General features: G+C 43.7%; 6 protein-coding genes and 1 long non-coding RNA gene across 7 annotated transcripts; 5 read left to right on the forward strand and 2 right to left on the reverse strand.

The window, feature by feature from the left end:
- Positions 1-57: 57 nt before the first annotated feature.
- On the reverse strand, positions 58-1923 carry LOC135348719 (methylcrotonoyl-CoA carboxylase beta chain, mitochondrial-like). The gene has a single exon (XM_064547019.1). The coding sequence runs from the start codon at positions 1872-1874 to the stop codon at positions 159-161; it is 1716 nt and encodes a 571-aa protein (XP_064403089.1). The 5' UTR covers positions 1875-1923; the 3' UTR covers positions 58-158.
- A 182-nt stretch (positions 1924-2105) lies between these two features.
- LOC135348713 (chromatin-remodeling ATPase INO80-like) lies at positions 2106-13908 on the forward strand. The gene is made up of 28 exons (XM_064547010.1): positions 2106-2310; positions 2705-2929; positions 3161-3260; positions 3539-3667; positions 3856-3975; positions 4292-4411; positions 4585-4794; positions 4946-5027; positions 5093-5268; positions 5323-5404; positions 5616-5830; positions 6115-6210; positions 6434-6550; positions 6837-6922; positions 6976-7060; positions 7270-7473; positions 7627-7791; positions 8010-8134; positions 8230-8309; positions 8764-8842; positions 8891-8974; positions 9027-9450; positions 11536-11749; positions 11918-12140; positions 12319-12391; positions 12556-12714; positions 12827-12929; positions 13130-13908. Exons 2-28 carry the CDS (start codon positions 2748-2750, stop codon positions 13780-13782), a joined length of 4386 nt encoding a protein of 1461 aa, XP_064403080.1. The 5' UTR covers positions 2106-2310; positions 2705-2747; the 3' UTR covers positions 13783-13908.
- LOC135348734 (uncharacterized) lies at positions 10077-11320 on the forward strand. Its single transcript, XR_010398810.1, has 3 exons — positions 10077-10219; positions 10287-10559; positions 10817-11320. It is a non-coding gene; the product is annotated as an uncharacterized LOC135348734 (long non-coding RNA).
- A 68-nt stretch (positions 13909-13976) lies between the features above and the next one.
- Positions 13977-14976, forward strand: LOC135348732 (dnaJ homolog subfamily C member 24-like). The gene is made up of 3 exons (XM_064547032.1): positions 13977-14138; positions 14323-14461; positions 14556-14976. Exons 1-3 carry the CDS (start codon positions 14022-14024, stop codon positions 14771-14773), a joined length of 474 nt encoding a protein of 157 aa, XP_064403102.1. The 5' UTR covers positions 13977-14021; the 3' UTR covers positions 14774-14976.
- A 34-nt stretch (positions 14977-15010) lies between these two features.
- LOC135348726 (uncharacterized) lies at positions 15011-16568 on the forward strand. The gene is made up of 2 exons (XM_064547025.1): positions 15011-15434; positions 15731-16568. The coding sequence occupies exons 1-2, from the start codon at positions 15128-15130 to the stop codon at positions 16459-16461; spliced, it is 1038 nt and encodes a 345-aa protein (XP_064403095.1). The 5' UTR covers positions 15011-15127; the 3' UTR covers positions 16462-16568.
- An 89-nt stretch (positions 16569-16657) lies between these two features.
- LOC135348731 (small ribosomal subunit protein uS10m-like) lies at positions 16658-18074 on the forward strand. The gene is made up of 6 exons (XM_064547031.1): positions 16658-16809; positions 16867-16963; positions 17062-17124; positions 17196-17284; positions 17429-17627; positions 17804-18074. The coding sequence occupies exons 1-6, from the start codon at positions 16751-16753 to the stop codon at positions 17888-17890; spliced, it is 594 nt and encodes a 197-aa protein (XP_064403101.1). The 5' UTR covers positions 16658-16750; the 3' UTR covers positions 17891-18074.
- Positions 18075-21788: 3714 nt separating this feature from the next.
- Positions 21789-23276, reverse strand: LOC135348721 (uncharacterized). Its single transcript, XM_064547021.1, has one exon. The coding sequence runs from the start codon at positions 23256-23258 to the stop codon at positions 21894-21896; it is 1365 nt and encodes a 454-aa protein (XP_064403091.1). The 5' UTR covers positions 23259-23276; the 3' UTR covers positions 21789-21893.
- Positions 23277-23322: the final 46 nt, after the last annotated feature.

Genomic DNA, 23322 nt, shown 5'->3' on the forward strand with positions numbered 1-23322 from the left:
ATTAAACTTCATAATGTTTTTATAATGTCCAGCAGCCATGCAAAGGTAAAATTAATATCAATAATTATCACAATCATGAATATTTAATGAGCATAAATCAGACTACACACATCAATACAATAAAGATAGCCATTTCTATAATTATACAAAAAACCTGTTTACATTCTAAACACACCAAACTGAGTGTCAGTGATGGGAGCGTTGAGAGCAGCACTGATGCTCATGGCCAACACTCTCCGTGTATCCGCTGGATCAATAACTCCATCGTCCCACAGCCGACCACTCGAGAAGTACGGGTGGCCCTCTCTCTCGTACATGTCAATAATCGGTTTCTTCATAGCTTCCAATTCTTCCGGAGTGACCTTATGACCTTTCCTGGCCAGTTTAGCGACTTGTAACGAGGATAGTACGAGAGCAGCTTGTTCTCCTCCCATCACTGAGATACGAGCGTTGGGCCACATATACAGAAACCTGGGGCTGTAAGCTCGTCCGCACATACCGTAGTTACCGGCTCCAAAACTTCCGCCAATCATGAGAGTGATCTTAGGCACTTGAGCGCATGCTACAGCAGTCACCATCTTGGCTCCGTTCTTAGCTATACCACCATGTTCAGCGTCTTTCCCGACAACAAATCCAGTCGTGTTTTGAAGGAAAATGAGTGGAATCTTTCTCTGACAGCAAATCTCGATGAAATGTGTTCCTTTCAAAGCCGAGGGTGAGTCCAGAATACCATTATTAGCCACAAAACCAACGGGGTAGCCGTGCAAACGGGCAAAACCAGTTACCAAAGAAGATCCGTATTCTTCTTTGAATTCACTGAAACGGCTACCATCAACCAGTCGAGCAATGACTTCCCTCACATCGTATTGTTGCTTCGGGTTCACGGGGACAACTCCGTACAGATCTTCAATGGGGTAGAGAGGGTCCTCGGGGGCCTCAATTGTGATGGTCGGTTTCTTGATGTAGTTCAAATGGCTGATACATCTCCTAGCTAGGTACAGTGCGTGTTGTTCATCCAATGCATAGTGATCAGCCACTCCAGATATTTTACAGTGAACGTCCGCTCCTCCGAGATCTTCCGCACTAATTTCTTCCTGTATTGCTGCCTTTACCAGTGGTGGTCCAGCCAAAAATATGGTGCCTTGTTGTTTGACAATGATGCTCTCATCCGCCATTGCTGGGACATAGGCTCCACCAGCCGTGCACGAACCAAGGACAACGGCTATTTGGGGTATACCCATTGAAGACATGTTTGCTTGGTTGTAGAAAAGTCGTCCGAAATGGTCTCGATCGGGGAATACATCACGTTGGTGTTTCAGCATAGCTCCACCCGAGTCAACGAGGTACACACAGGGTAGACGATTCTCCTCTGCAATTTCTTGAGCTCTAATCTGCTTCTTCACTGTCATCGGATAGTAAGAACCTCCCTTCACTGTTGCATCATTTGCAATCACCATGCACTCGATTCCAGATACTCGGCCGATTCCAGTGATGAGTCCAGCTGCAGGGACGTCATCTGGTTGTCCGTTATCGTTCTCGTACACATTGTAGGCTGCAAGTTGTGAGAGCTCGAGGAACGGAGAGCCAGGATCAAGCAATTTATTGATGCGCTCCCTCGGAAGGATCTTTCCTTGTTTCAAATGCCTCTCTATGTCTGATGGAGTGCCTCCTTGTTTAATGGTGCCGATTAGTGACTTCAGTTGAGTGACTTGCTCTTTCATGAGCTCTATGTTCCGTTTAACTTCATCTCTCATCTCCAGAGGTGTTCCAATCTGACTTGCCATCTCCTCGCCATGATAGAACCTTGTAATAGAGCCCAGAATAGGCCTTGATCTAGTCAGTATAGGCTGACAAACACGTAGTACTCTCAGCATCTTCACTTCTTCTCTTAGGGTGTCTACCACGCCCCTCTAATCTGCCACACCCCTCAATTTTCATGGCCATGCTTGTTTTACAGTACACAAAGGGTTAATCTGTAAACGGTATCCGGAAATATTTCTGTGACCGGAACTAAACGAAGAATTACAAAGAAGTCCGGAAAGTGAACGGAGAAGTGATCAAGTATCCAGGAAAAATCCTAGTTACCGGAAATATGCGTAACAATATACGGAAAAGAACGGAGAAATGGCTCCGCACTGACCAAGATGGAGATAGACTTGTGTTTTGGCATATTGTCGTTAGGGCATCGAGGAAGAATGCCACGGGTTGATTGCACGACGCAAACCACCACTGAATGTACAAGGCATGCATGTTTTCTTTCTCGTGGAACTGGGCCTAAACTACCTTTCTCAAGCTTCGCAGAAAATTTAGGTGAGTAGCTCTACCGTTTTGTAGCTGGGCTATGCAGCTGAGAGGTTCTAAACCAGTGCATGATAAATCTGTGTACAACATGGAGGGCATTTGTTGGGGTATGGCCTTAACAACACTTGCAGTCTGAGGCCTAAGCTTTGTTCGTGCGTCTCTACCATTGCTTGCAAGCACTATAAAACACTATTACAAGACTTAGGGATTCAAACTTGTTGGACTTATAAATTTTATCTACTGTATGTTCATAGACCTGCGGAATTGGACCAGTCCCTATGCTATATCACGTCTGCCTCAATCCTTTTAGTATGGAGTGAGCTTGTATCTCAAGCAATAGCGATATCCTGATGATGATGAATTCTTTCCAGCATACCACGCTAATTATTGCTTCATTATACAGGGTGCTATACACAACTCAGGATTGAAACCAGACTATTGGAGGAATGGCCACTGGTGGCGTTGAGGCTGGTCCGTCTGTCCTGCCGAGCAGCGTAACCATGACGTCCACACAAGTCATACAGACGGTGGCCCTACCATTACACGTGCAAATGCTTCAGAAGGCACTGAGAATGGATTACGTATTTGATGAATTCGACCGACTCTTCAAGGATCGTATAACTACCAAGTGAGAGCCATTGCTTTAACAAACTTTGCTTATAATGCCTTGCTAAGTTTGCTCTTCTTTTTTGATAATTATACTGAAATCCATTCCTTAAGTTTACACCAGCAATACTAATGTTGTTTTTAATGTGCTGTCTTAATAAATGCATGCGTGTAAAAGCTAACACTACTATAACAGAATGTACAGTATGCCTGTGTGTTGTGGTGACCTCATTGAGAGCCCCCCCCCCCTCAGGGGTAGGCCTATCACTGACACAGCCCCACCCTTCCTATCTGACGAGAACCAGGACACTTACAACTTCAGCAGTGTCACCGACGAGAGAGAATGGGTAAAGGTGAGCACAGAGCTTAAGTGGGACACACTGGGAGGGTGGGTAGTCAGTCAGTCAGTAGTGAAAGGCGATACATCTAGATGTTGTTGTGTAGTTATCACTGCTTTCAATCTCTGTATGTCAACAGAACTTACCCTCCTTAGGGGGTGTAGCAGATACTGTGGTGTACTAGCACTTGTGTGTTACTGACGGGGCTTTTTATATTTTGCTCAGCTAGGGCTTGTCAGTGTACAAGTGTACCTTAATGTAGCCTCTTTCTAATACCCCCCCTGGTGTTACAGGACCTCCTGCTGAGTAAGAGCGATGGCTCAGGGTCAGAGTTGAGTGACTCGGAACAGTTCCAGATCATGCTAGAGCTGCAACACAAGAGGAGGAAGGTCTGCAGGAAGAGGAGAAAGTCCAACAACAAGGTATATGTCCATACAACTCTACTAGGGAGTGTTTCGGCTACTAACTTTGTCTGTCCATAACATAACCCAGTTGCATACAGAACTTCCTTACTGAGAAGCTCCCCTCCTAGAATATAATTATAACAGCTGTACTGTGTTTGTGTACTCTAGCTCTCAAACGTTGTGTTTAGATACCCATCCTTGTGCAGTTGCTGCGATACAAGCACTTCAGCGCTGGTCTGCTCTCCTCTCACGACCACTACCCTGAGCACCTCAAGACAGTCGAGGAGGGACTGTACGTTCAACAAAGTGCCACCACTGGAGATAATGTGAGTGGGCGGGGCAGGGTTGCTAAGGGAAGCTGTCACGGTTGTTATGGATTGGCATCGCACCTTGGGAATAGGCAGTGTTACTAATAATATTATTACTTTTATTATTATTATTATTATGACTTTACAGCCTGTAACGTAACTGTGATATAAGACATAGTAATATTTGTGACAAAGGCTGTCTAATTATGTACACTACAGGCAGGTTCTCGAATAGTTAAGTTTGTGTACAATGTGTGTTGCTACAGTAACCTTTAGTACTGTGTTATACAGTCTCTTCATTATAACCCTCTCCCCTCCCATTGTCTGTGCTCAGGTGACTGATGGTGGTATGCAGAGACAAGAACTGTGGGCACACATTGTCAAGAAGGAGATCCCGAGAATGGCCAAACAGTTTGGTCTGTCCAGACATATTGTCACCACCAGCAGCAAGAAGGTGACCACACACCCTCACTATCTACTCTCATACATGTACCTCCTCTATAAGCATCTGTGCATATTCAAAACTGTTTGTAAGCATTTATTGATTGCTAACCAAAACGAGCGTTTGTAGGAGTTTTAAATTTATATTTAAGTGTTTCCCACCCCACCCCCTCCACACACACACAGATAGCACAGATGTGTCAACGTGAGGTACGCAAGAGTTGTTCTCGCTCCCAGCGAGCTAGTAAGGAGGTGAGTATTCAACCGAAGGCCAGACGTCTCATGAGGGAGGCCCTCGTCTACTGGCGCAAGTACGAGAAGGTTGAGAGGGAGCAAAGAAAGAAAGCAGAGAAAGAGGCGACCGAACAGAACAAGCTCAATCAAGAAATGATGGAGGTACAGAGTGTGTAGTACACTGCCATTGTGATTGTACGGACATGTACACTGTAGTAGTAGTATGCATGTACAGGTACATGTACGTACACTGTTACAGTAGTTTTTTTTTCATATTTCATATGGTTGATTCTGGCTGTGTGTGTTCCTGCAGGCTAGGAAACAGCAGAGGAAGCTCAACTTTCTCATCACACAAACCGAACTGTATGCTCACTTCATGGCTAAGAAACTAACAGGTAAAGCATGGTTGATACGAGTTTATTAGCAAGGCAGAGAATATAATCCTCCCCTCTTTCACCAGGCGAGTTAGACAACTCTGAGGATATCTTGCGTCAGTTGGAGGATGGTCCTGCTCAGAGAGAAGTGCGCCCGGGTGTGGTGGTGAGGTTAGAGGAACCAGGGGAGTATAACAGTGAGGAGGTCAAAGCTCAAGTCATGGCCAATGTGCAGACAGCCATGGCCAAACAACACAACTTGGTGAGTCCAGTACTGTACCTGTGTACCAGTGTTGAACCCTCCCCTCCCTCACAGCACAAGGGCTACTCTGAACAGATTGCCTCTAAGCAGGTTGCCCCTGACCTGGAGGAAGAGCCTGGTGGACTGCAGGAAACATGTGAGTCAATCCTGTCCCATTTCGAAACTAAAACTAGCGGTTTTGCTTAGATCAACAATTTTGTTCTGGCCCAAATTGTCCATTCTCTAGGGGAAAAGCGTGTGCTTTTTCAGAATAAGCCTATTTTCAGATCTAACTTTGATTGTCCATGCATGTACATGTATTGTAACACTTAAGTCTTAGACTGTTTTGCTGTTTTACTTGTATGTAGTTGACAAGAACTTCAGCCTTGCCACGCCCATGCTGACCTCGGAGAGGGAAATCCCCCAGCCCTCCATGTTCAACGGGAAGCTCAAAGTGTACCAGCTCAAAGGCATGAACTGGCTGGCCAACCTGTACGATCAGGGCATCAATGGCATACTGGCTGACGAGATGGGCCTGGGCAAGACTGTACAGAGCATTGCGTTCCTCTCTCATCTTGCAGAGGTACGTAGTATACAAGAGTGGGTGAGGGGGGGGTTAAGTTTACTGCCCTGATCTAGGAAAAACTCACCGCCATTATTATTTTTTTAGCAAGTTTAATCGTGAAATTTGTGGTGAAATTGGAATCAAGTAATGGCATTTAATGGTGACCTTGTGTGTTGATCCCACTGTGTAAGAGAGTACCTATGAACTTGTTATGACCAATTTAATGGTGAAGTTTGATTTAATGGTGGCAACTGTGTAAGAGAGTGTCTATGAACTTGTCTCCATGTGTCCTCTCATTACAGCATCAGAACACGTGGGGTCCTTACCTCATTGTCTCCCCAGCCTCCACTCTACACAACTGGCAGCAGGAAGCATCGAGATTCGTGCCAAGGCTGAAGGTACATTCCCAGCTAATCTTAAGGAGTTGCTGGCAAATGAATGTCAGGAACATTTGTTGATTCAATTGATGTAAATGCATGTGTGTATTTATAGTCTGCTAAGTACTGTTAGTAGCTTTATTGCCATAAAGCATTGGAATAATGGCATGTGCAAGGTTCTTCAATGTACATCTAATATGGCTTGTGTTGTTTGTTTGCTTTTACCCCCCCCCCCCCCCTTCAGGCCCTGCCGTATTGGGGCAGCCCCCCGGAGAGGAAGGTGATACGCAAATACTGGAACCAGAAGCTGCTGTGCAAAGAGAATGCTCCCTTCCACATTCTCATTACTAGCTACCAGCTGGTGAGCTATATATAGCACCAGGTCCATTCCAGAGGGTTGTTCCTAGCAGCTTGGTGTCTAGTGTGCCTGTGTGTATGCCCTTATTTGGATCAGTATAAGTAGTCTACATGTAAAGACACTCTAAGAGTGAACATGCAATTTCCCATGCTTTGCATGCAATTTGCAATAGTTAGCAACACAATCAATGCTTGTACAGTGTCATTCGCATTTGAATGATATACAGTAATCTGTTTTGATTGCTACTGTTGTATGGTTGCTTAACCGAGGTGTGTGTGTGTGTGTGTAGGTCGTACAGGATATGAAGTATTTTCAGAGGATTAAATGGCAGTATATGATACTGGACGAAGCTCAGGCCATCAAGAGTAGCACAAGGTGAGCATCATGACTGTATAACATGTGCTGTGACTCTCTCATCACCATCCCAGTGTTCGCTGGAAAATTCTACTGAGCTTCAACTGTCGGAACAGACTGCTGCTCACTGGGACACCAATACAGAACACCATGCAGGAGGTAGGATACACCCAGTCCCTATGTGTACACACGTTGTACCATCTGTCCACTACCATTATGTAGAATCTGATGCTAAAATTTGTAGTCTGTCTAAGAGAAACTACACAACTAAGACATAATTTACTTGTACAATTGCTCTACGAATTTTAGCATCTAAGATTTTTCTCTCACTAACTGTCATTCCAGTACTAACCCCACCCCCTGTGTAGCTGTGGGCGTTGCTCCACTTCATCATGCCCACTATGTTCGACTCACACGAAGAGTTCAATGAATGGTTTAGTAAGGACATCGAGAGTCACGCTGAGCGCAAGAGCGTGTTGGACGAGCATCAGTTGTCACGGTTACATCTCATCCTCAAGCCCTTCATGTTGCGGAGGATAAAGAAAGATGTGGAGCACGAAATGGCAGAGAAGGTGTGTGGTGTGTGGTGTGTGAGGGTGTGGTGTGTGTATGGTGTGGGTGGGTTTGTGCAAGTACTGCATTTCTTAGATACATCACTGTACATGTATACAACAATAGTCCTCTCATTCTACTGCTTGCAATTGTATAAATCATATCAATGTTAGATTGAGGTCCACTTGAGCTGTGAGTTGTCCACTCGCCAGCGTCGCCTCTACCAGGGCCTGCGTCAGAGGGTCTCCATTGAGCAGCTGCTCCAGTCCTCTGGGACCTCCTCCAGTAGAGACTCTTCCTCATCACATCTCCTCAACCTCGTCATGCAGTTCAGGAAGGTATGCCTAGCTGACTGGACTGGAGAGCTCTCTCAAAACCAGACCTTTTAGTAGCTATGTATGTGTATAGTCCTTTAGACTTGAACTAGGATCATCCAATTTATTGGTAAAATTTGCATTCAGTAGCGTTTTTAGATGATAGATTTGCTGAAGCCTTTTTTTCTTTTTCATAATTTTGGTACATGTCCTATGACTTCATTGTTCACTGTTCTCTGTAGGTGTGTAATCATCCCGATTTGTTTGAGCGTCGTAATGTAGACTCTCCTGTCTGCCTGACCACACCCCCTTACATCATCCCCACGGCAGTACACCACCTCCTCCGATCAGGTGCCCTCAGAACAAGGTGAGTAACTACACTACTGCTGTATAACTCTATAATGAATTTTGTCTCGTGTGTTGTGTAATGTGTACTGCACATACTAACCCTAGCCTCTGTAGGTTGCTCACGGTGACACTGGGTGTGCACACAGCTGACCACATCTACCACTCCACACTGCCCCATAGTGGACACTCTAGTGGTGAGTACAGTCCCCGAGTCATTGATTACACGTACATGGGATAGTGGTAGTTAAACATCTTTCAACAGCCATTAACTTTAGTTCCGATGATCCAATTTCAAAAATTTTATTATTTTCCGAAAGCTTAGAAAGATACCTTTCAAATGATGTGTTAAAATCCATAATTTGATTCGGACCATAATTTGTCATTTTTCGCCCTTGGACCATGGGCTATATATAATCCATGGTATTGGGCCGAAATTAGCAAATTCTGTAATCTCCCAAATACGAACAATGATTGTACCATTTGAAAGATCTCTTTCTAAGCTTTCAGAAAATCATAAAATCGGTGAAATTGGATCCACGGAATTCAAGTTATGGCGACTGAAAGAGTCCCTGAGCCATTATTACCTGTGTCAGCTTTTACTGTTCAAGCTATACACAAGCAATGAGTATGTTCTTTGTTAATGTACAGGATGTTGGTCATTTCTTCGTCTGATGGACCTCACTCCTCAAGATGCCTCCACCGCTATGCTGGGGCCACTTCCATCACGGTCAGTAAGACCACTCTATTATGTAAATACTTATCGTACCCCCCTCAGGCTGAAGCTAGTCCTGGCTATGGTGCAGAGTGTACACCTCCTCTATCAGCAGAAGCTCTGGGGTGCCGCTGTTTCCCAACTAAGGTACACTGTCTTGGTTATATATAGCTATTCTATCACATGACTGTTTCTACAGGTCTTCATCCAATCAGCTGCTCCTTTGGCCGTCGTTTGCTACCTCCTTTCCCTCAGTTACAGACAGCCCCACTCTCTCCTCTCTCGTTTTCACTGCCCACACAAGTCATGCCTACGCCCACACCACACACACACTGAGGCCTCTGAGGAGGGGGGAATATGCAACTGCTGACTTGACAGAAATAAGCTCCACCGTCAGCAATCAAGACGATAAAAACAATGCTAAAATTGAAAACGTTAAAACTGCACCTAAAAATGGACTCTCTGCCGAGACTGGCAATCAAACTAGTGTTTCCGGTGGTAAACAGGCTGATGTTGCTATGGTTACAGGTACCCCCCACAGCTCCCAGGACCCCCTACATAGGGTCGCTCATCACTGTGTGCTCACGGACATGCCAAAATTCCTCATCTCATACATACCCCAGGTCAGGTGATCTAACCAGCTATACGGAAATTGGATACCTCTTTACTAGACTAACATTTATTAGCCATTAAGGGTGCTGGAACACCTACGCCCACGTACGCCCACACACACGTTGCTAGGGAAAGCTAACTATGAAACTACCTGCAGGGGAGACATGGATCCTTCACAGGATTATGAAGCAACACTCTACTAGTGTGCATTCCAAAAATGGAGAGGAAAGGATGATGACAACAGATTTTACACTTGATTTTCATCATATAGCTAAAAGAAGTTCCGCTTAGGAAACCAGTAGAGCTATGGACTTGATTGTTTGTTTGCAGGTGCACTACACACAGCTCTTCAACATTACGAAGAGCTTTTGTTGTAAAATCCCTTTGTTATCTATTTATGAGAATTTTTTGTCATGACACACCCTCTAGAGAAAAATCTAGACCGTATATGGACAAAGTCAGCCCGTAACTTTGTTCACCTTACCTAATTATAGCAGCATGCTAAATATAGACCAAGTCCTGTACGTAGATAGTCAGATCGAACACTTTTTATATCTGGCTCTAGCGTACGCGTACGCTAGAGTATAAATTAAGACGTAAGCCTGTAGACCACGCCCCAATTGCGTACGTAGAGTGCAGAATTAGCGTTGAAGATCAAGAGCCATTTGTTAGTAGCCTGAAGAGAAGAGATAGGCAACGCTGGGGCTACAGACAGCGCTGACAATTGGCTGGCTCATAGACTTCTGCCAGGGTTGGCTGCTGTTTTGATGGACTTTGAAGGTAAACTATGAACTAGCTTTGCTAGCTTGATACACAGGGCCTTGCTTTTCACTCCCTTCCCCTTCAGAGCTTCCATGAAAGCCTGTGTGTAATACCACTCTTGGACCTCAGTGTCACCAGAGTGCTGTGCTCCAGGCCAAGTTGGACCAGTCTCTTTGTCTGGGCTGCAGTAATGCTTGGCTTCCCCGGGCATCGGATTGGTGGAACCTCCGCTTTTGTGAGGTCCACACAGCTCCATCTGCTTATTAGCAGACCGAATAGGGAGGTTGGGGAGGCAGCTGATCAGTGAATGGTGTGTCGTAACTGCCTCCATCGCCAGGACATCTGGAAATGAGCTTCTGTGAGTGTGATACATAAAATAAATAATAGCACAGATTGCCAACCTTCCAGACGAGTTCCTAGCGTGTTTGTAAGTATAGGTCCTCCATCCCAAGTTTTTTGCCAGAAAGGTGACTGTCCCCTTCATCTGGACAATACATGTGCATGTACAGTGAATAATTATGTAGTGGCACCGGGTCAGGTAGAATCCATCCATAGGAACCAACCTATTTTTGTCATCGCCCCTGTTCACAATATTTTTTTCGTACCTGACCACAGGACCATTCTGCTAACTTGGTGGCAAGGATCTCCAGCTTCTGAAGGATGCGATGCCATTGTGTGCTGGAACATGGTGGAAGACCCAACCAGCCACTCAACCGGACGTATCAACATGCAGGTGGCCATTGAGGAGAAAGGACAACACTGGATAGTGCCATGAACAGCTCGAATCGTGGATAGTACACGTCTAAAGCACTGAAGAGAAACGTCTCCACTCGACACAAATGAAGACAGTGTGTATTAACATTAAAAGACAATCCAACCTGCTGTGTGACTAATGCTAGTTGAGGAACTCGGACACTTGTGCTGATTGTACTGAGACTGGGGTCTATTGGCACACTTACGTTTCTCCCATCTACTACTGAAGGCACTCCTTTGCTACAAATCTGGCTCTGTATTTATTGGATTGTGTTATTTTGTTATTGATTTATTAGTTTGTGTAGCTACCTGATTTTCTTTTGCAGCTTGTAGTTAATTTAATTGAAGACATTCTCACAAAACCACTATGTTGTTACTTGTGGTTACTACTATACTAGCGCACGCATTGAAATTAAATACTGCGTGTGCAAGTCTCAGGATCTAAACGTTGCATTTTTGTGGTTAAATTATGTCAATTTGTTACTATGTGCGGGCACCCTTAAACTTACATCTGCATTTACGTGATGGTCAATGTCATTTTGCACTTTGTATTTCAATTTTTTTCCCACCCCCGCCCACAGGTTCACGCATCCCTCCCACTCATGTACTGCTCTGATCGTGGTGCCGAGTACGAGAGACTTGAGTGGGTGGGCGGAGGGCCACGCCCACTTAAACAGCTCTTCCTGTCTGGGCTGGACGGAGGTGGGTGTGGTCTGGAGCTGCTACACCCGAGACTGGCCACTGGTCTGACTGCACTTACACTGCCCAATGGATGGTCTCACATTCACATACCCAGTATGTACACACACCCACACACACACACACACACACACACACACACACACACACACACACACACACACACACACACACACACACACACACACACACACATACACACACACACACACACACCTACACACACACACACTCATACACACACACACACACCCGCCCACACAGATAAAGAGACAATGATCTACGACAGTGGTAAGATGGTGGTACTGGACAAACTGCTCTCCCAGCTCAAACACGAGGGACACCGAGTGTTGATCTACTCCCAGATGACACGTGTCATTGACCTGCTCGAGGAGTTCATGTCGTATCGTAGACACAAGTACATCCGATTGGACGGCTCCTCTCGGATATCAGACAGACGAGACATGGTGGCAGACTTCCAGTCTAAGTGAGAACATTAAATACACGAACACGTATATTTGTAGCAATAATCGTGTATCCCTGTACATAGTGCATGATATAGGGCATTATATCAATAGTTGTAGCGCCTATTATACATAGTCTTGTTTAGTGGTTGTGATGTGTGTGGTGGTTTGTTACTGGTCATATTGTGTGTTTGGTTTCAGTGAGGAAATCTTTGCCTTCATATTGAGCACGAGAGCTGGTGGACTAGGCATCAACCTCACTGCAGCTGACACTGTGAGAGCTAGTTAACACACTGCATTCAAGTATTAGTTCCTGAGAATAGATACAATCTTAAACTAGTAATGTTGTCATGCCTCCAACACTCTGTACCTCCCCTAGTGAATAAGTATCGTGTAGTACTTCAACTACTGACCACCCTCCCCCCCTCTCTCTGTCAGGTGATATTCTTTGACAGCGACTGGAACCCGACGGTGGACCAGCAGGCCATGGACAGAGCTCATAGACTAGGGCAGACCAAACAAGTCACAGTGTATAGACTCATTGTCCGAGGGACCATAGAGGAGCGGATCCTCCAGCGGGCACACGAGAAGAGTGAGGTAGGTCTGATAGGAGGGAGTGGCCGGTGTATATTTACAGCCTTGCTGATTTTCCGAAATGGGCCTGTTTTGATAGCTATCTTTGATAATTATTGCTGGATAATTGATACAGATCCAGAAGATGGTGATCTCAGGAGGTGACTTCAAGCCAGACGCACTCAAGGCCAAGGACATGGTCTCTCTCCTGCTACATGATGATGAAATGGAGACAAGATGTAAGTACTGTCCAGCTAGCTTGTAGAGTAGAGTTAGGGGTGGTTATGCTGTTGAAGTAAGCCAGCTAGCTTGTAGAGTTTAAGGTATAAATTGAGGCACACAATATAATAAGCTATCTGTATGCAACCTGTAAGTACACTACTCTTTGTTCAGATTACCTATTGGTGAAATGACTATAATTATATTGCCTCTCTTGCAGTTTTGGCCAAGCAAGCTGAGAAAAAAATCACACTCGATCAGCTCCAGCAAGGCAAGAAGAACAAGAGCAAACGGAAAACAGCTCCCAATGGGACTGAATTTGAACCCCCTCGTAAACGCACACTCCCCATATCAGCCACACCCTCTCCCCTCCTGTTTACCTCTCGTCCAGACAGTGTTCTCTCAATAGCCAGTGCTGTGGATACAGTCAACGGTGAGGACAATGTCGATGTTGTAGAGGTCAGTAATGATATGCCACGACCTGGCACTACTCCGGTACGAAGCAAGAAACGAACAGAGAACCGAAGAGGAGTCTCTAAAGCCAAGAAGTCGAGGGCACCTCTTGGAGGACGGGGCCGTATACAGCGGACAGGAAAGAAGCCGATATCGCGAAGTGCAGCTGCCTCTGCCGGTGCTATTGCTGGAGCCATGGCTGCTAACAATGCTGCTTACGCTGCGTATGGTGGAGTTGGGTACGGGATCAGTCCTGTTCCCAGTCACTCTATAGGGGGATCCCCTGGCTCTGCCCTGGTGAGCACCCTCGGGAGCAGTACTCAATCGTCCCCTCGTACTAGTCCCGGACCCACTCCCTTTGTGGCCACCTCACTCATCTCGACCCCTCCCTCTCAGAAACACTCTAAACTGACTACTTAGTTGAACTCAATCACTCATATCTATAATTATGCATCACAATGTACAGAGTACCTGTTTTATTATTGTCTCGATCAATTATATGATGTGTTTGTGTACACGTTGGTAAATGTTTAATCAATGTCCTGATCTTGTTGACTGTATACAGTCTAAATAGTGATTGCATGTCTGATAAAAACTGCTGTATGGAATATACATGTTAGTGTGATGATCCCATCCCAGTGGATATTATAGCTGGCTGCATGCTAGTGGTGATGGCTACTGGATCTGGGGGAGATGATCTGTACAGTGTGTTGGAGGTAGCTGCTGATGCAAGTGTCTCTGATGTCAGGAGGAGCTATCAGAGACTAGTGAAGGAGGTAGACACACACCATTGACACAATAATGAACTCTAGTACAATAGTATTTATAGATCCAACTGAAAAAATGCGTATCAATTTACTCAACATCCACATTATGAGTAGGTATACGTGAAGTCCATCTGTGATAAAGTATGATATCTCCCCACACATGCCACACATGTACACACACTCTTTTGTCCAGTGTCACCCTGACAAGCTGTCTGCTCACCTGACTGACGAGGAGAGAGACACAGCTATGGACAAGTTCCATACGCTCAGCAAGGCATACCAGGTCCTTAGTGACCAGGAGAGCAAGGCGCTCTACGATGCTAACAGTCAATGTGAGTGTGCATATATTAATAAAAGTTTAATTTTTTTTATATACCATAATAATAATAATAATAATTTATTTGTTCCCCCGTTCTATTATTACAGCCGCACAGATCACTCAAAAATGGCCGCTATCTGATACTGTGGACCTGGACACAATGACCTTTGACCCTGCCTCGAAGGTGTACTCCCTATCGTGCCGGTGTGGTGGATGTTACCTAATCAGTGAGAGTGATATGGAGGATGGTGTGGAGGTGTCCTGCTGTACCAGCTGCACCCTGTGTGTGAGGGTCCTCTACCAGCTGGCCAGAGATGAGAGATAAGATTGTGGGAGCTGGAGTGTGTATGGAGTCATGGTTCAAAGTGTCCAAGGAGACAAACTCTGATTGAAGTACATTGTGCTGCCACAGTTCCAGTGGACTTGAATCTGATATCTATGTGTGTGTATGTATGTTCTCAAGAGTTCATTAGATGTTCTGTACGTGTTTTTATTCCCTTGTGGATAAGATTTTTGTGCAGATATTCATTGCTCTTTGAAGATGACTAATGGCATGACATCAGCACAATAAACAAATCAGTATAATGGTGGTTTCCCTTCAGTGTAGAATGCTGACAGAACTAAAGTGAAGCAAAGAAGATCTTTATTTCTATGTAAGACAGAGCCCCCTCGCCCTTCAATGGCCACTCCTTTGTTTTCAGACATGGGCAAGACAGATGTCCTGCTCATCTCTTCAGAGCCAGCCAGCAGCAATCCATTGGTGGTCCCTCACAGAGCCAGCTCTGGACTAACTCATACTGAGGTGGTCAAGCTAGAGAACCAAGGAGTGGGCAAGGAGAGCCATACTGATGACTGCAGTATCATGAAGGCTAGGTATGGCCTGGATAAAGACTGCTATATGTGGGAGGTGGAGCAAGGGAGGGTATCCACAGTAGAGGTGCGGAGGAAAATAGCCGCACTCTTCAGCATCACCAAGAACCCGTCCGGTGAGTGATCGTGATTAGTCTATAAAGACTTCTTTCCTGTTCATATACAAGTTCCTTTAGATTGTCCGTATAGTGCCCGTTGCTGAAAAATAATACAATCATGTGTATATAAATATATAGCTGTATTAAAACACAGTATTGAAAATAATGTTTGTTTGTTCATGCTTTAACTACATGTAATAAATATAAACACATGATATAACAACATTCTTCACTGTAAACACACACACACACACACACACACACACACACACACACACACACACACACACACACACACACACACACACATGCAGTCATCATCCACTACACTGGGCCAGGCAAGAAGGGGACAGGGGACTGGTGTTTCAGTGATGGCTTCATCACCTTCAGGGACCTCATGGCCCTCTACACTGCTCATAGGAGACCCTCTACTGGTCGCCCTGTTCTCTTCATTGGTACTGACTGTGCCTACTCCGGTAACTGGGCTGTAGAAGCAATGAACTATCTGGATGACAAAAAGATAGGACCATGTGGCCATGCTGCTAAAGAGAAGGACATACAACTGTCTGTACAAGCTTCTTGCTTGTCTACAGAAGTGCCCAAACGATTAGCATTTTCCACACACAGTATACAGAATGACAAGAACACTGGATGTGTTTGCTTCCGTGACTATTATCGAAATAAGGCAATTGCCGAAAACCAGCATACAACGAAATTGAACTTTAACTCCATCATGTGTAAAAATGCCGTCGACCAGCCGTGTACAATGGCCCCAGACAGTACTTGGAAAATGTGGCGAGAATCTGAGAGGTTATGTATAATAGCTGACGCTGATAATATTCAACCAAAATGGAATGCTGTGCTTTTTGTTGATGACGAGAAAATTATTTGCGAGTTTCTAGCAGACAACACACGCACTGATGTAACAGACCATGTCCACGTGCTCAAGTCTGGTTGGGGCAAGGAGCCACCGAATGACGTCAAGCAATGGCTGCAGTTAAACTACAGAGTGGACTATGAACACACACCAGAGGGTACTAAATAGTGAATATAGATAGATGATCATGAGTGCTTTTTTAGTTTTTATGCTTGTGCTTTTTATAGCCTTTGTCATTTTGCAAGGTCTTTTATAACTGTGTCTGTGTGTACAGAGATTTACATGATAGGGGGGTCAAAATTTTGCTGAGGGGGTCTATTTTTCAGTAAAATTTATTACGGGGTATCTAATTTTTCGGCGGTCCAAATTTTAAATTAATCTTGTTCAGGGGGATCTGGTTTTACGGGGGTCCAATACTTTACAAACCACGTGGACTCTCTATAATAAACTCTACACAATGGCTAAGCTACCATTCTCTTTATGGACAAGCCTTCAAGCTGCAAGGACAATATTGAGGTGACTTAATAATTATGATGGCTGAACAGTTGTTGATTGTGATCCATTGATTGACAGACCATCCATTATCCGGTATGGAGTGTCGGATGTGTGGACACGTGTGGTCCCTGGTGGAGTGTGTGCGTACCACTCACAAAGATTCTACTCAAACGAGGTGTGAGCAAAAAACCGAGGCTGGTTGCATTTGACCTCCGACCTCCAGGCTGGGTGGCCCCCTTTTGTCGAACCCTAACCTAATGTATTTATCCTTAGGTTGAACAGTTGGAAGATGAAGAAATGGTTCCGGAAAGATTCTATTCCAAGATCAACGTACAAGTGAGTGAGGACTCCACACGATTGCTTAGTGGCATATTCTGATACTCTATTCTCACTCTCTGTCCATGTAGGTGAAGGGCTCTGACTACACTGTGCTGGAGAGCTACTGCCGCTATGTCATCACAGCTGGCAAGGCTCTGGACATTGACATCGGGGGACGGTAACAAATGAATAGCAATTTATAATGGAAGCATAATTCCAAGTAGCAACTGAATACTGCTAATGTAAAGGTAGCTCTTACTATTCCATAAAAAACACAATTTATCTCTGCAATAATGATGACGTAACTTATCTCTCTGTGCAGAGTTGCCCTGCCCACTCGTATACAGAAGTTCACTGTCCTCAAGTCACCACACATCTATAAGAAGCACCGTGTTCAGTATGAGATCCGCACACACGCTCGACTCATGCAGGTCAAGAGGATTACTGGCACCACGGCCGATATATTCCTGGAGTACATTCAGAGGAACTTGCCCGAGGGCGTTAATATGAGCGTGTATCAGGTGAGGGACAATAAGTGTCACATAAGAGCATAGTCTAATTGTGACTATAGATATTAAATGCATAAATTGACTGAGCGTGTTGTATTTGTACAGATAATTTATCTCAAGGCTAGGCTATATGATACATACAGGGGTAATGTACATGCAGTGACGTTGTTCTCATTTACTATCCACAGGAGAGGTTGGATCTACTGCCCTCTCTGCTGATAAACAAGCAAGATACAAAAGACGAGGTTACAAAGAAAACAAAAAGACATAAGTGAAATGTACTGTCTCTATAGACCACTAGCTACTGTAGTCATTCGTGTTTTTGTAACTAAGCTGAGTATGGCCGTGGTTTCAGCATTGACAATTTTTGCCTGATAATCACAAGAATATCTGCTATTGGTTTTTGTGTTCTTAATAAACTTTCACATTCACGAAGTTGATCGAATATGTTCTCCATGACTATCCGTTTCTTTTCAACCCTTAGTTCGTTCAATTCGATTTCCCGTTTAGCCTTCAGGCCTTTTATTTCTGCCTCTTTATCTTTCACTTGCTTAGCTAAATCATTTTCCACAATATCTCTGTTTGCTTTAAGCCATAATTCCTCTTCCTTCCTTGCTTCTTGCTCAAGCGATTGTATGTACTCCTTTAGATGTTCTTTTTCTCGCTGGTAGGTATCAGTAAGACGCTTGTGCAGGTTCATAACAACTGAAAACTGGGCTTTATACTCGTCAACATTGCCATATTTTATTTTCTCGACTATTTTTCCGAGTAGTTCATCCAATTCATCAACAACATGCATCTCATCGTAGACATCTTCGCTTGGTGTGCGCCGCTGCCCCACTGGCAGTCGGCGAGAAGTTTGAAGGCTTGTTTTCTTGGCAGAATTCTTAGACAATTGCGGAATAATGGTGTACTCTGGTACTGTTTGTTGGTAGGAAGTGGAATCAAGCTCAGGTTCTACTGGGCCCTCACTACTGGCATGTCTGTTAAAAGGCACTTTATTGCTCATACTCTTTGCAAAAGTTGTATTAGTTGAGCCTAGAATAGGTTCTAATGGTGTAAATCCATAAAGTGGTTGGTCTTTAAAAACGTGACTGTTTTCCAAACTATATGAAGCATTGCCTTCAACATTGTTTTGTGTAGTCATGCTGTTTAAAACAGTTTGTGTTTGCGAGTTTATACTAATGGCAGATATTCCAATCTCTTTGAAATATGATTCTTTAGAAGAAAATAGTGGGACAATCTGATCCGCAATAGCTGGAGAAATTATAAAGTGCAGTTCTACACAACCCTCTTTTATTGATTCAAGCTGTAACGCTGATGGTTGTAGGCCCAGCACGTCAGCAAAACTGTCTCGGATGCGCTTTGTGTCCCCTAATGTGGTTATATCCTCTGTGCACTTTAAAACTAACACTTTTGCAGCTGGACGCGATTCAGAATGAAAGAACTTAGAAGGTATCTCAAACACACTCCTCTTACAGAAATCGGTGAGTTTACAAACGTATTTGCTTAGGTTATCACGATCTTTATCTGTTCCATATTGGTTTATTAGTATTTCAACGATTTGGTAGTTGAAGAATGATATGTAACTACGAAGAATAGTGAACACCTCTGATACACTTGTTGCTGCTTGAATTTTTTGGTAATCTTGTATGTCGAGTAGTTTTACACCAATATTATTTCTAAACGCTTCAAGGCTAAGAACAGAATCCTTTACTTTGCATATATCCACCCTTCCATCCAGTGAGTCTCTGATTCCCACTGTGAAGTTAGAGTAAGCAACAATAATCTTCCTTGTTTCAGAATTGAGCCTTGCTTCCAAATCAATTCTTTCATGTGTACTGAGATGTGAAGTAATAAGGAATGGAAACTGTCTATTTTGTTTTTTCGGGCAGCCTTCAACAGAAAAGTATTGATTAAGTGTACACTCGCCACAGTATGGGCATGCAAAACTATCTGTGATATTAATTGGTTTCTCATCAGCAACTGCCAGGGGTGTATGTAGTTGTTTATCGTTTGTCTCATCAACAATCGCCAGAGGTTTAAGTTCACCGTATAAAGTATCTTCAAGTATTTTCGTGAGTTTTTGTGTCCAAGGATTGTATTGCTTAACTATCTTACAGAATCCATAGTAGACTGAAGTATCGTATTCTATTTGGGATAGCAAAGAATCTGCCACTTTTTGCGCTCTTTCCTCTTCTGGTCTCGAGCTGTTTCTAGAAAAGTTGCGAACAGATTGTGGTATGTAACCATTGGCAAAGCATTTATCGCAGATTGAACCAAGTTCTTGTTTCATATAATGAACAATTTCTCCATAGCACTTTTTAAAAGTTGAATACTCAGGAGTGGTAGTGGAGCCTTTAGTAGCCATGCTGGTAACTGTTCACTTAATTGTTCTTTATAATAGGGCGTAGCTTGTGTTGTGTGTTGTTATTATGCCTCGAGGCGTAGCCGCACGAGGGATACGGTAAAGCTGACTGTGTTGTGTGTGTCTGTGTGTCTGTTCCAGCTGTAACTGCTCAACGGTTGCAATGCGACGAAAACTAACAGCTTCTATAGGCTTCTAGCCACGTTCTCTTGGATTTTGATTCGTGGATTAGCAAACTAAAGCTTCTTTCTCGAGTTATGGCTAGTTTGACTCACATTGAAGGCTGTTGCAGTCTCTTCAGAATCTTTCATAGCATCATCTGTCCGCACATACTTTCTATTCAACATATGAGTTAGCCGTGCACTAAAGCGCTAGCTTTTTGTTAGCTACAAGACTCAGAAAATATCTGTTAAAACAGCTAGCTAGCAGTAGCCATTGATCTGTTTGGACACACCCTTTATTATTCCTGTGGATGTAATGCGCATGCGCGCTCATTCCCCACGTGTGAGAAACCAAGATCCAGATCCAGATCCTCCTGGCAGAATCATCTTTGTCTTGAGGGCCTGGTAAGCCACAAAACACTACCATATTACAATATAGATAACAATATGCATGTACACAGGTCTGATATTATATACACTGAACTACAGATCCTGGAAGAATCAATTTTCTTCTTTCTTGAGGTCCTGGTAAGCCACATAATACAATAAATAACAACAATAGATGCATATAAATAAGTCTTTTCTTCTCAGTGACTTTATATAGGTAAGCTAACTTTAATTTGAATGTGTGTGTGTGTGATATTCATGATTATATTGCATTGCCAGATTGTCATAGCTACAGCACTGGGCTAGCTATGTGAATGTTGTTAGTGCATGCAGTAGACAGGGAACTAGCTAATTGTGTGCTGTGCCCACCCAAGGAGGTGTAGGAGGTTCCTATGAATATACAACTTGTCATCATGTCATCTTTTAAATTGGGCATAATAATTATAGATTCTGGATCAAGTCATGTGAGTTATGATTCAATGTATACATGTACACAATTTTAAACAACTGATTAACATAGCTGCAATACTATAAATGAGAACACAGTGACACAATAACTCAATACACAACGCTATAAAGCTACGGAGTGTGTGATCAGTTAACATCCGGTCCTGCACCGACAGCCTTCTTGATATTGAGCAACATGGTCGTTGTCCAGGCATCCAGTCGAGAGATGGAGTCATAACCTGCACAGCAGGGGAGGGGAAGGGATACAACAGTACAAACACACATGATATAGCTACACCAAGTAGCTACTGAATGCTAATGCTAATGTAAAGGTAGCTGATACTATATATTCTATATTAATGCATATCTGCAATAATGATAACATAACTTATCCCTCCTTGCAGAGTTGCCCTGCCCACTCATATACAGAAGTTCACTGTTCTCAAGTCACCACACATCTACAAGAAGCACCGTGTTCAGTACGAGATACGCACACACGCTCGACTCATGCAGGTCAAGAGGATCACTGGCACCACGGCCGATATATTCCTGGAGTACATTCAGAGGAGCTTGCCCGAGGGCGTTAATATGAGCGTGTATCAGGTGAGGGACAATGAGTCACATAAGAGCATAGTCTAATTGTGACTATAGATATTAAATGCATAAATTGACTGAGCGTGTTGTATTTGTACAGATAATTTATCTCAAGGCTAGGCTATGATACATACAGGGGTAATGTACATGCAGTGACGTTGTTCTCGTTTATTATCCACAGGAGAGGTTGGATCTACTGCCCTCTCTGCTGATAAACAAGCAAGATACAAAAGATGAGGATACAAAGAAAACAAAAAGACATAAGTGAAATGTACTGTCTCTATGAACCACTAGCTACTGTAGTCATTCATGTTCTTGGAACTAAGTTGAGTATGGCCGTTTCCTCAGCATTGACAATTTTTGCCTGATAATCACAAGAATATCTGCTATTGGTTTTTGTGTTCCTAATAAGCTTTCACATTCACGAAGTTGATCGTATGTTTCCTTTACAACTGTCTGTTTGCTTTCAACTCGTAGTTTGTCCAATTCGTATGTAGCCTTTTCTAGTTTAGCCTTTAGGCTATCTTGTTCAGCCTTCAGGCTATCTTGTTCAGCCTTCAGGCCTTCTATTTCTGCCTCTTTGTCTTTCAGTTGCTTAGCTACATCACTTTCCACAAAATCTTTGTTTGCTTTGAGCCGTAATTCTTCTTCGTCCCTAATTGCTTCTTGCTTGAGCCGTAATTCTTCTTTGTCCCTAATTGCTTCTTGCTTGAGCCGTAATTCTTCTTCGTCCCTTGCTTTTTGCTCGAGCCGTTGCATGTTTTTCTTTAGCTGCTCTATTTTATGCTGATAGAGCTTAGCAAGACGCTTGTAACTGTTTTTAACAACTGAAAAGTGCGTATCAATATCGGCATGATTCTCTTCCACTATCATTATTTTTCCTAGTGCTTCGTCCAATTCATCAATAACGTTAATGTCATCATAGACATCTTCGATTGGTGTGCGCCACTGCCCCTCCACTAACAGTCGACGGGAAGTTGGACAACTTGGTATTGATGTGGCAACAACTTCTAAATGCTGAGACGGTTGGGGAATAATTGTGTGCTCTGGTATACTGGCTTCTACTGGTTGTTGGTAGGAATAGGAATCGAGCTCAGGTTCTGCTGGGCTCTCATCACTGATACGTCTGTTGGAAGGTGAACCAGGAATTGTGTTAAGAAGACGTGTCGGTTGAGTTTTGCTTATAATTCTTTTCCCATATTGAAACACACCTGCCTTCGATGATACTGATGATCCTGAGCCTGGGTCACTGCGGGTGCGCGATATGGGGATCCTGGTTTGGGGTCTCTTTTTAGCTGCTCGTTTGCCTTTGTCTTGTTCAGTGCTTCTTTGTAAGCTATGCAATTCCTTTTTAACATAGTGTATTATGTTACTAGTGTCAAAGAATTGGTTGAGAGCTCCAAGTATTCCTAAAAAGTTTTCTTCACTTTCAGGCAATTTTTCTCTCAAAATTTTCTTAAGGGTTACAGCTTTGGCATTCTTGTCTGGAGTTGAAAGCAATGCTTTCTGTGCCTCTGAGAGGTAGGTTTGGAGCAGATTCACGACTTTATCTGGCTCTGCGTCGACAACACTTTTAAAATAGCTTTTATATCTTTTGTAGAGCTTGTTTAATAAAATTGTTTTACTAGCACTGGCAGCCATTGTTTTATTGACATCAAGTTTACTGTTTGTATGCATATCATGCATGTGTGTCTCATGTATGTGGAAGGATGCACCTTCAATATTAGCACTATTGACAGATGTGGGAGTC

This window comes from Halichondria panicea, chromosome 15, assembly GCF_963675165.1.
Source record: "Halichondria panicea chromosome 15, odHalPani1.1, whole genome shotgun sequence".
NCBI classification, from domain to species: domain Eukaryota; kingdom Metazoa; phylum Porifera; class Demospongiae; order Suberitida; family Halichondriidae; genus Halichondria; species Halichondria panicea.

What these genes read in the sequence shown, in the direction of transcription:
- LOC135348726 (XM_064547025.1), top strand. Translation starts at nt 15,128, where the DNA reads ATGGCCACTCCTTTGTTTTCAGACATGGGCAAGACAGATGTCCTGCTC. An exon ending in CATCACCAAGAACCCGTCCG is followed by an intron (nt 15,435 to 15,730) that starts GTGAGTGATCGT and finishes ACACACATGCAG; the next exon opens with TCATCATCCACTACACTGGG.
- LOC135348719 (XM_064547019.1), bottom strand. Translation starts at nt 1,874, where the DNA reads ATGCTGAGAGTACTACGTGTTTGTCAGCCTATACTGACTAGATCAAGG.
- LOC135348732 (XM_064547032.1), top strand. Translation starts at nt 14,022, where the DNA reads ATGCTAGTGGTGATGGCTACTGGATCTGGGGGAGATGATCTGTACAGT. An exon ending in ATCAGAGACTAGTGAAGGAG is followed by an intron (nt 14,139 to 14,322) that starts GTAGACACACAC and finishes TCTTTTGTCCAG; the next exon opens with TGTCACCCTGACAAGCTGTC. An exon ending in CTACGATGCTAACAGTCAAT is followed by an intron (nt 14,462 to 14,555) that starts GTGAGTGTGCAT and finishes CTATTATTACAG; the next exon opens with CCGCACAGATCACTCAAAAA.
- LOC135348731 (XM_064547031.1), top strand. Translation starts at nt 16,751, where the DNA reads ATGGCTAAGCTACCATTCTCTTTATGGACAAGCCTTCAAGCTGCAAGG. An exon ending in ATTCCAAGATCAACGTACAA is followed by an intron (nt 17,125 to 17,195) that starts GTGAGTGAGGAC and finishes CTGTCCATGTAG; the next exon opens with GTGAAGGGCTCTGACTACAC. An exon ending in TTAATATGAGCGTGTATCAG is followed by an intron (nt 17,628 to 17,803) that starts GTGAGGGACAAT and finishes TACTATCCACAG; the next exon opens with GAGAGGTTGGATCTACTGCC.
- LOC135348721 (XM_064547021.1), bottom strand. Translation starts at nt 23,258, where the DNA reads ATGCATGATATGCATACAAACAGTAAACTTGATGTCAATAAAACAATG.
- LOC135348713 (XM_064547010.1), top strand. Translation starts at nt 2,748, where the DNA reads ATGGCCACTGGTGGCGTTGAGGCTGGTCCGTCTGTCCTGCCGAGCAGC. An exon ending in ACGAGAGAGAATGGGTAAAG is followed by an intron (nt 3,261 to 3,538) that starts GTGAGCACAGAG and finishes CTGGTGTTACAG; the next exon opens with GACCTCCTGCTGAGTAAGAG. An exon ending in TCATCTCATACATACCCCAG is followed by an intron (nt 9,451 to 11,535) that starts GTCAGGTGATCT and finishes CCCCGCCCACAG; the next exon opens with GTTCACGCATCCCTCCCACT.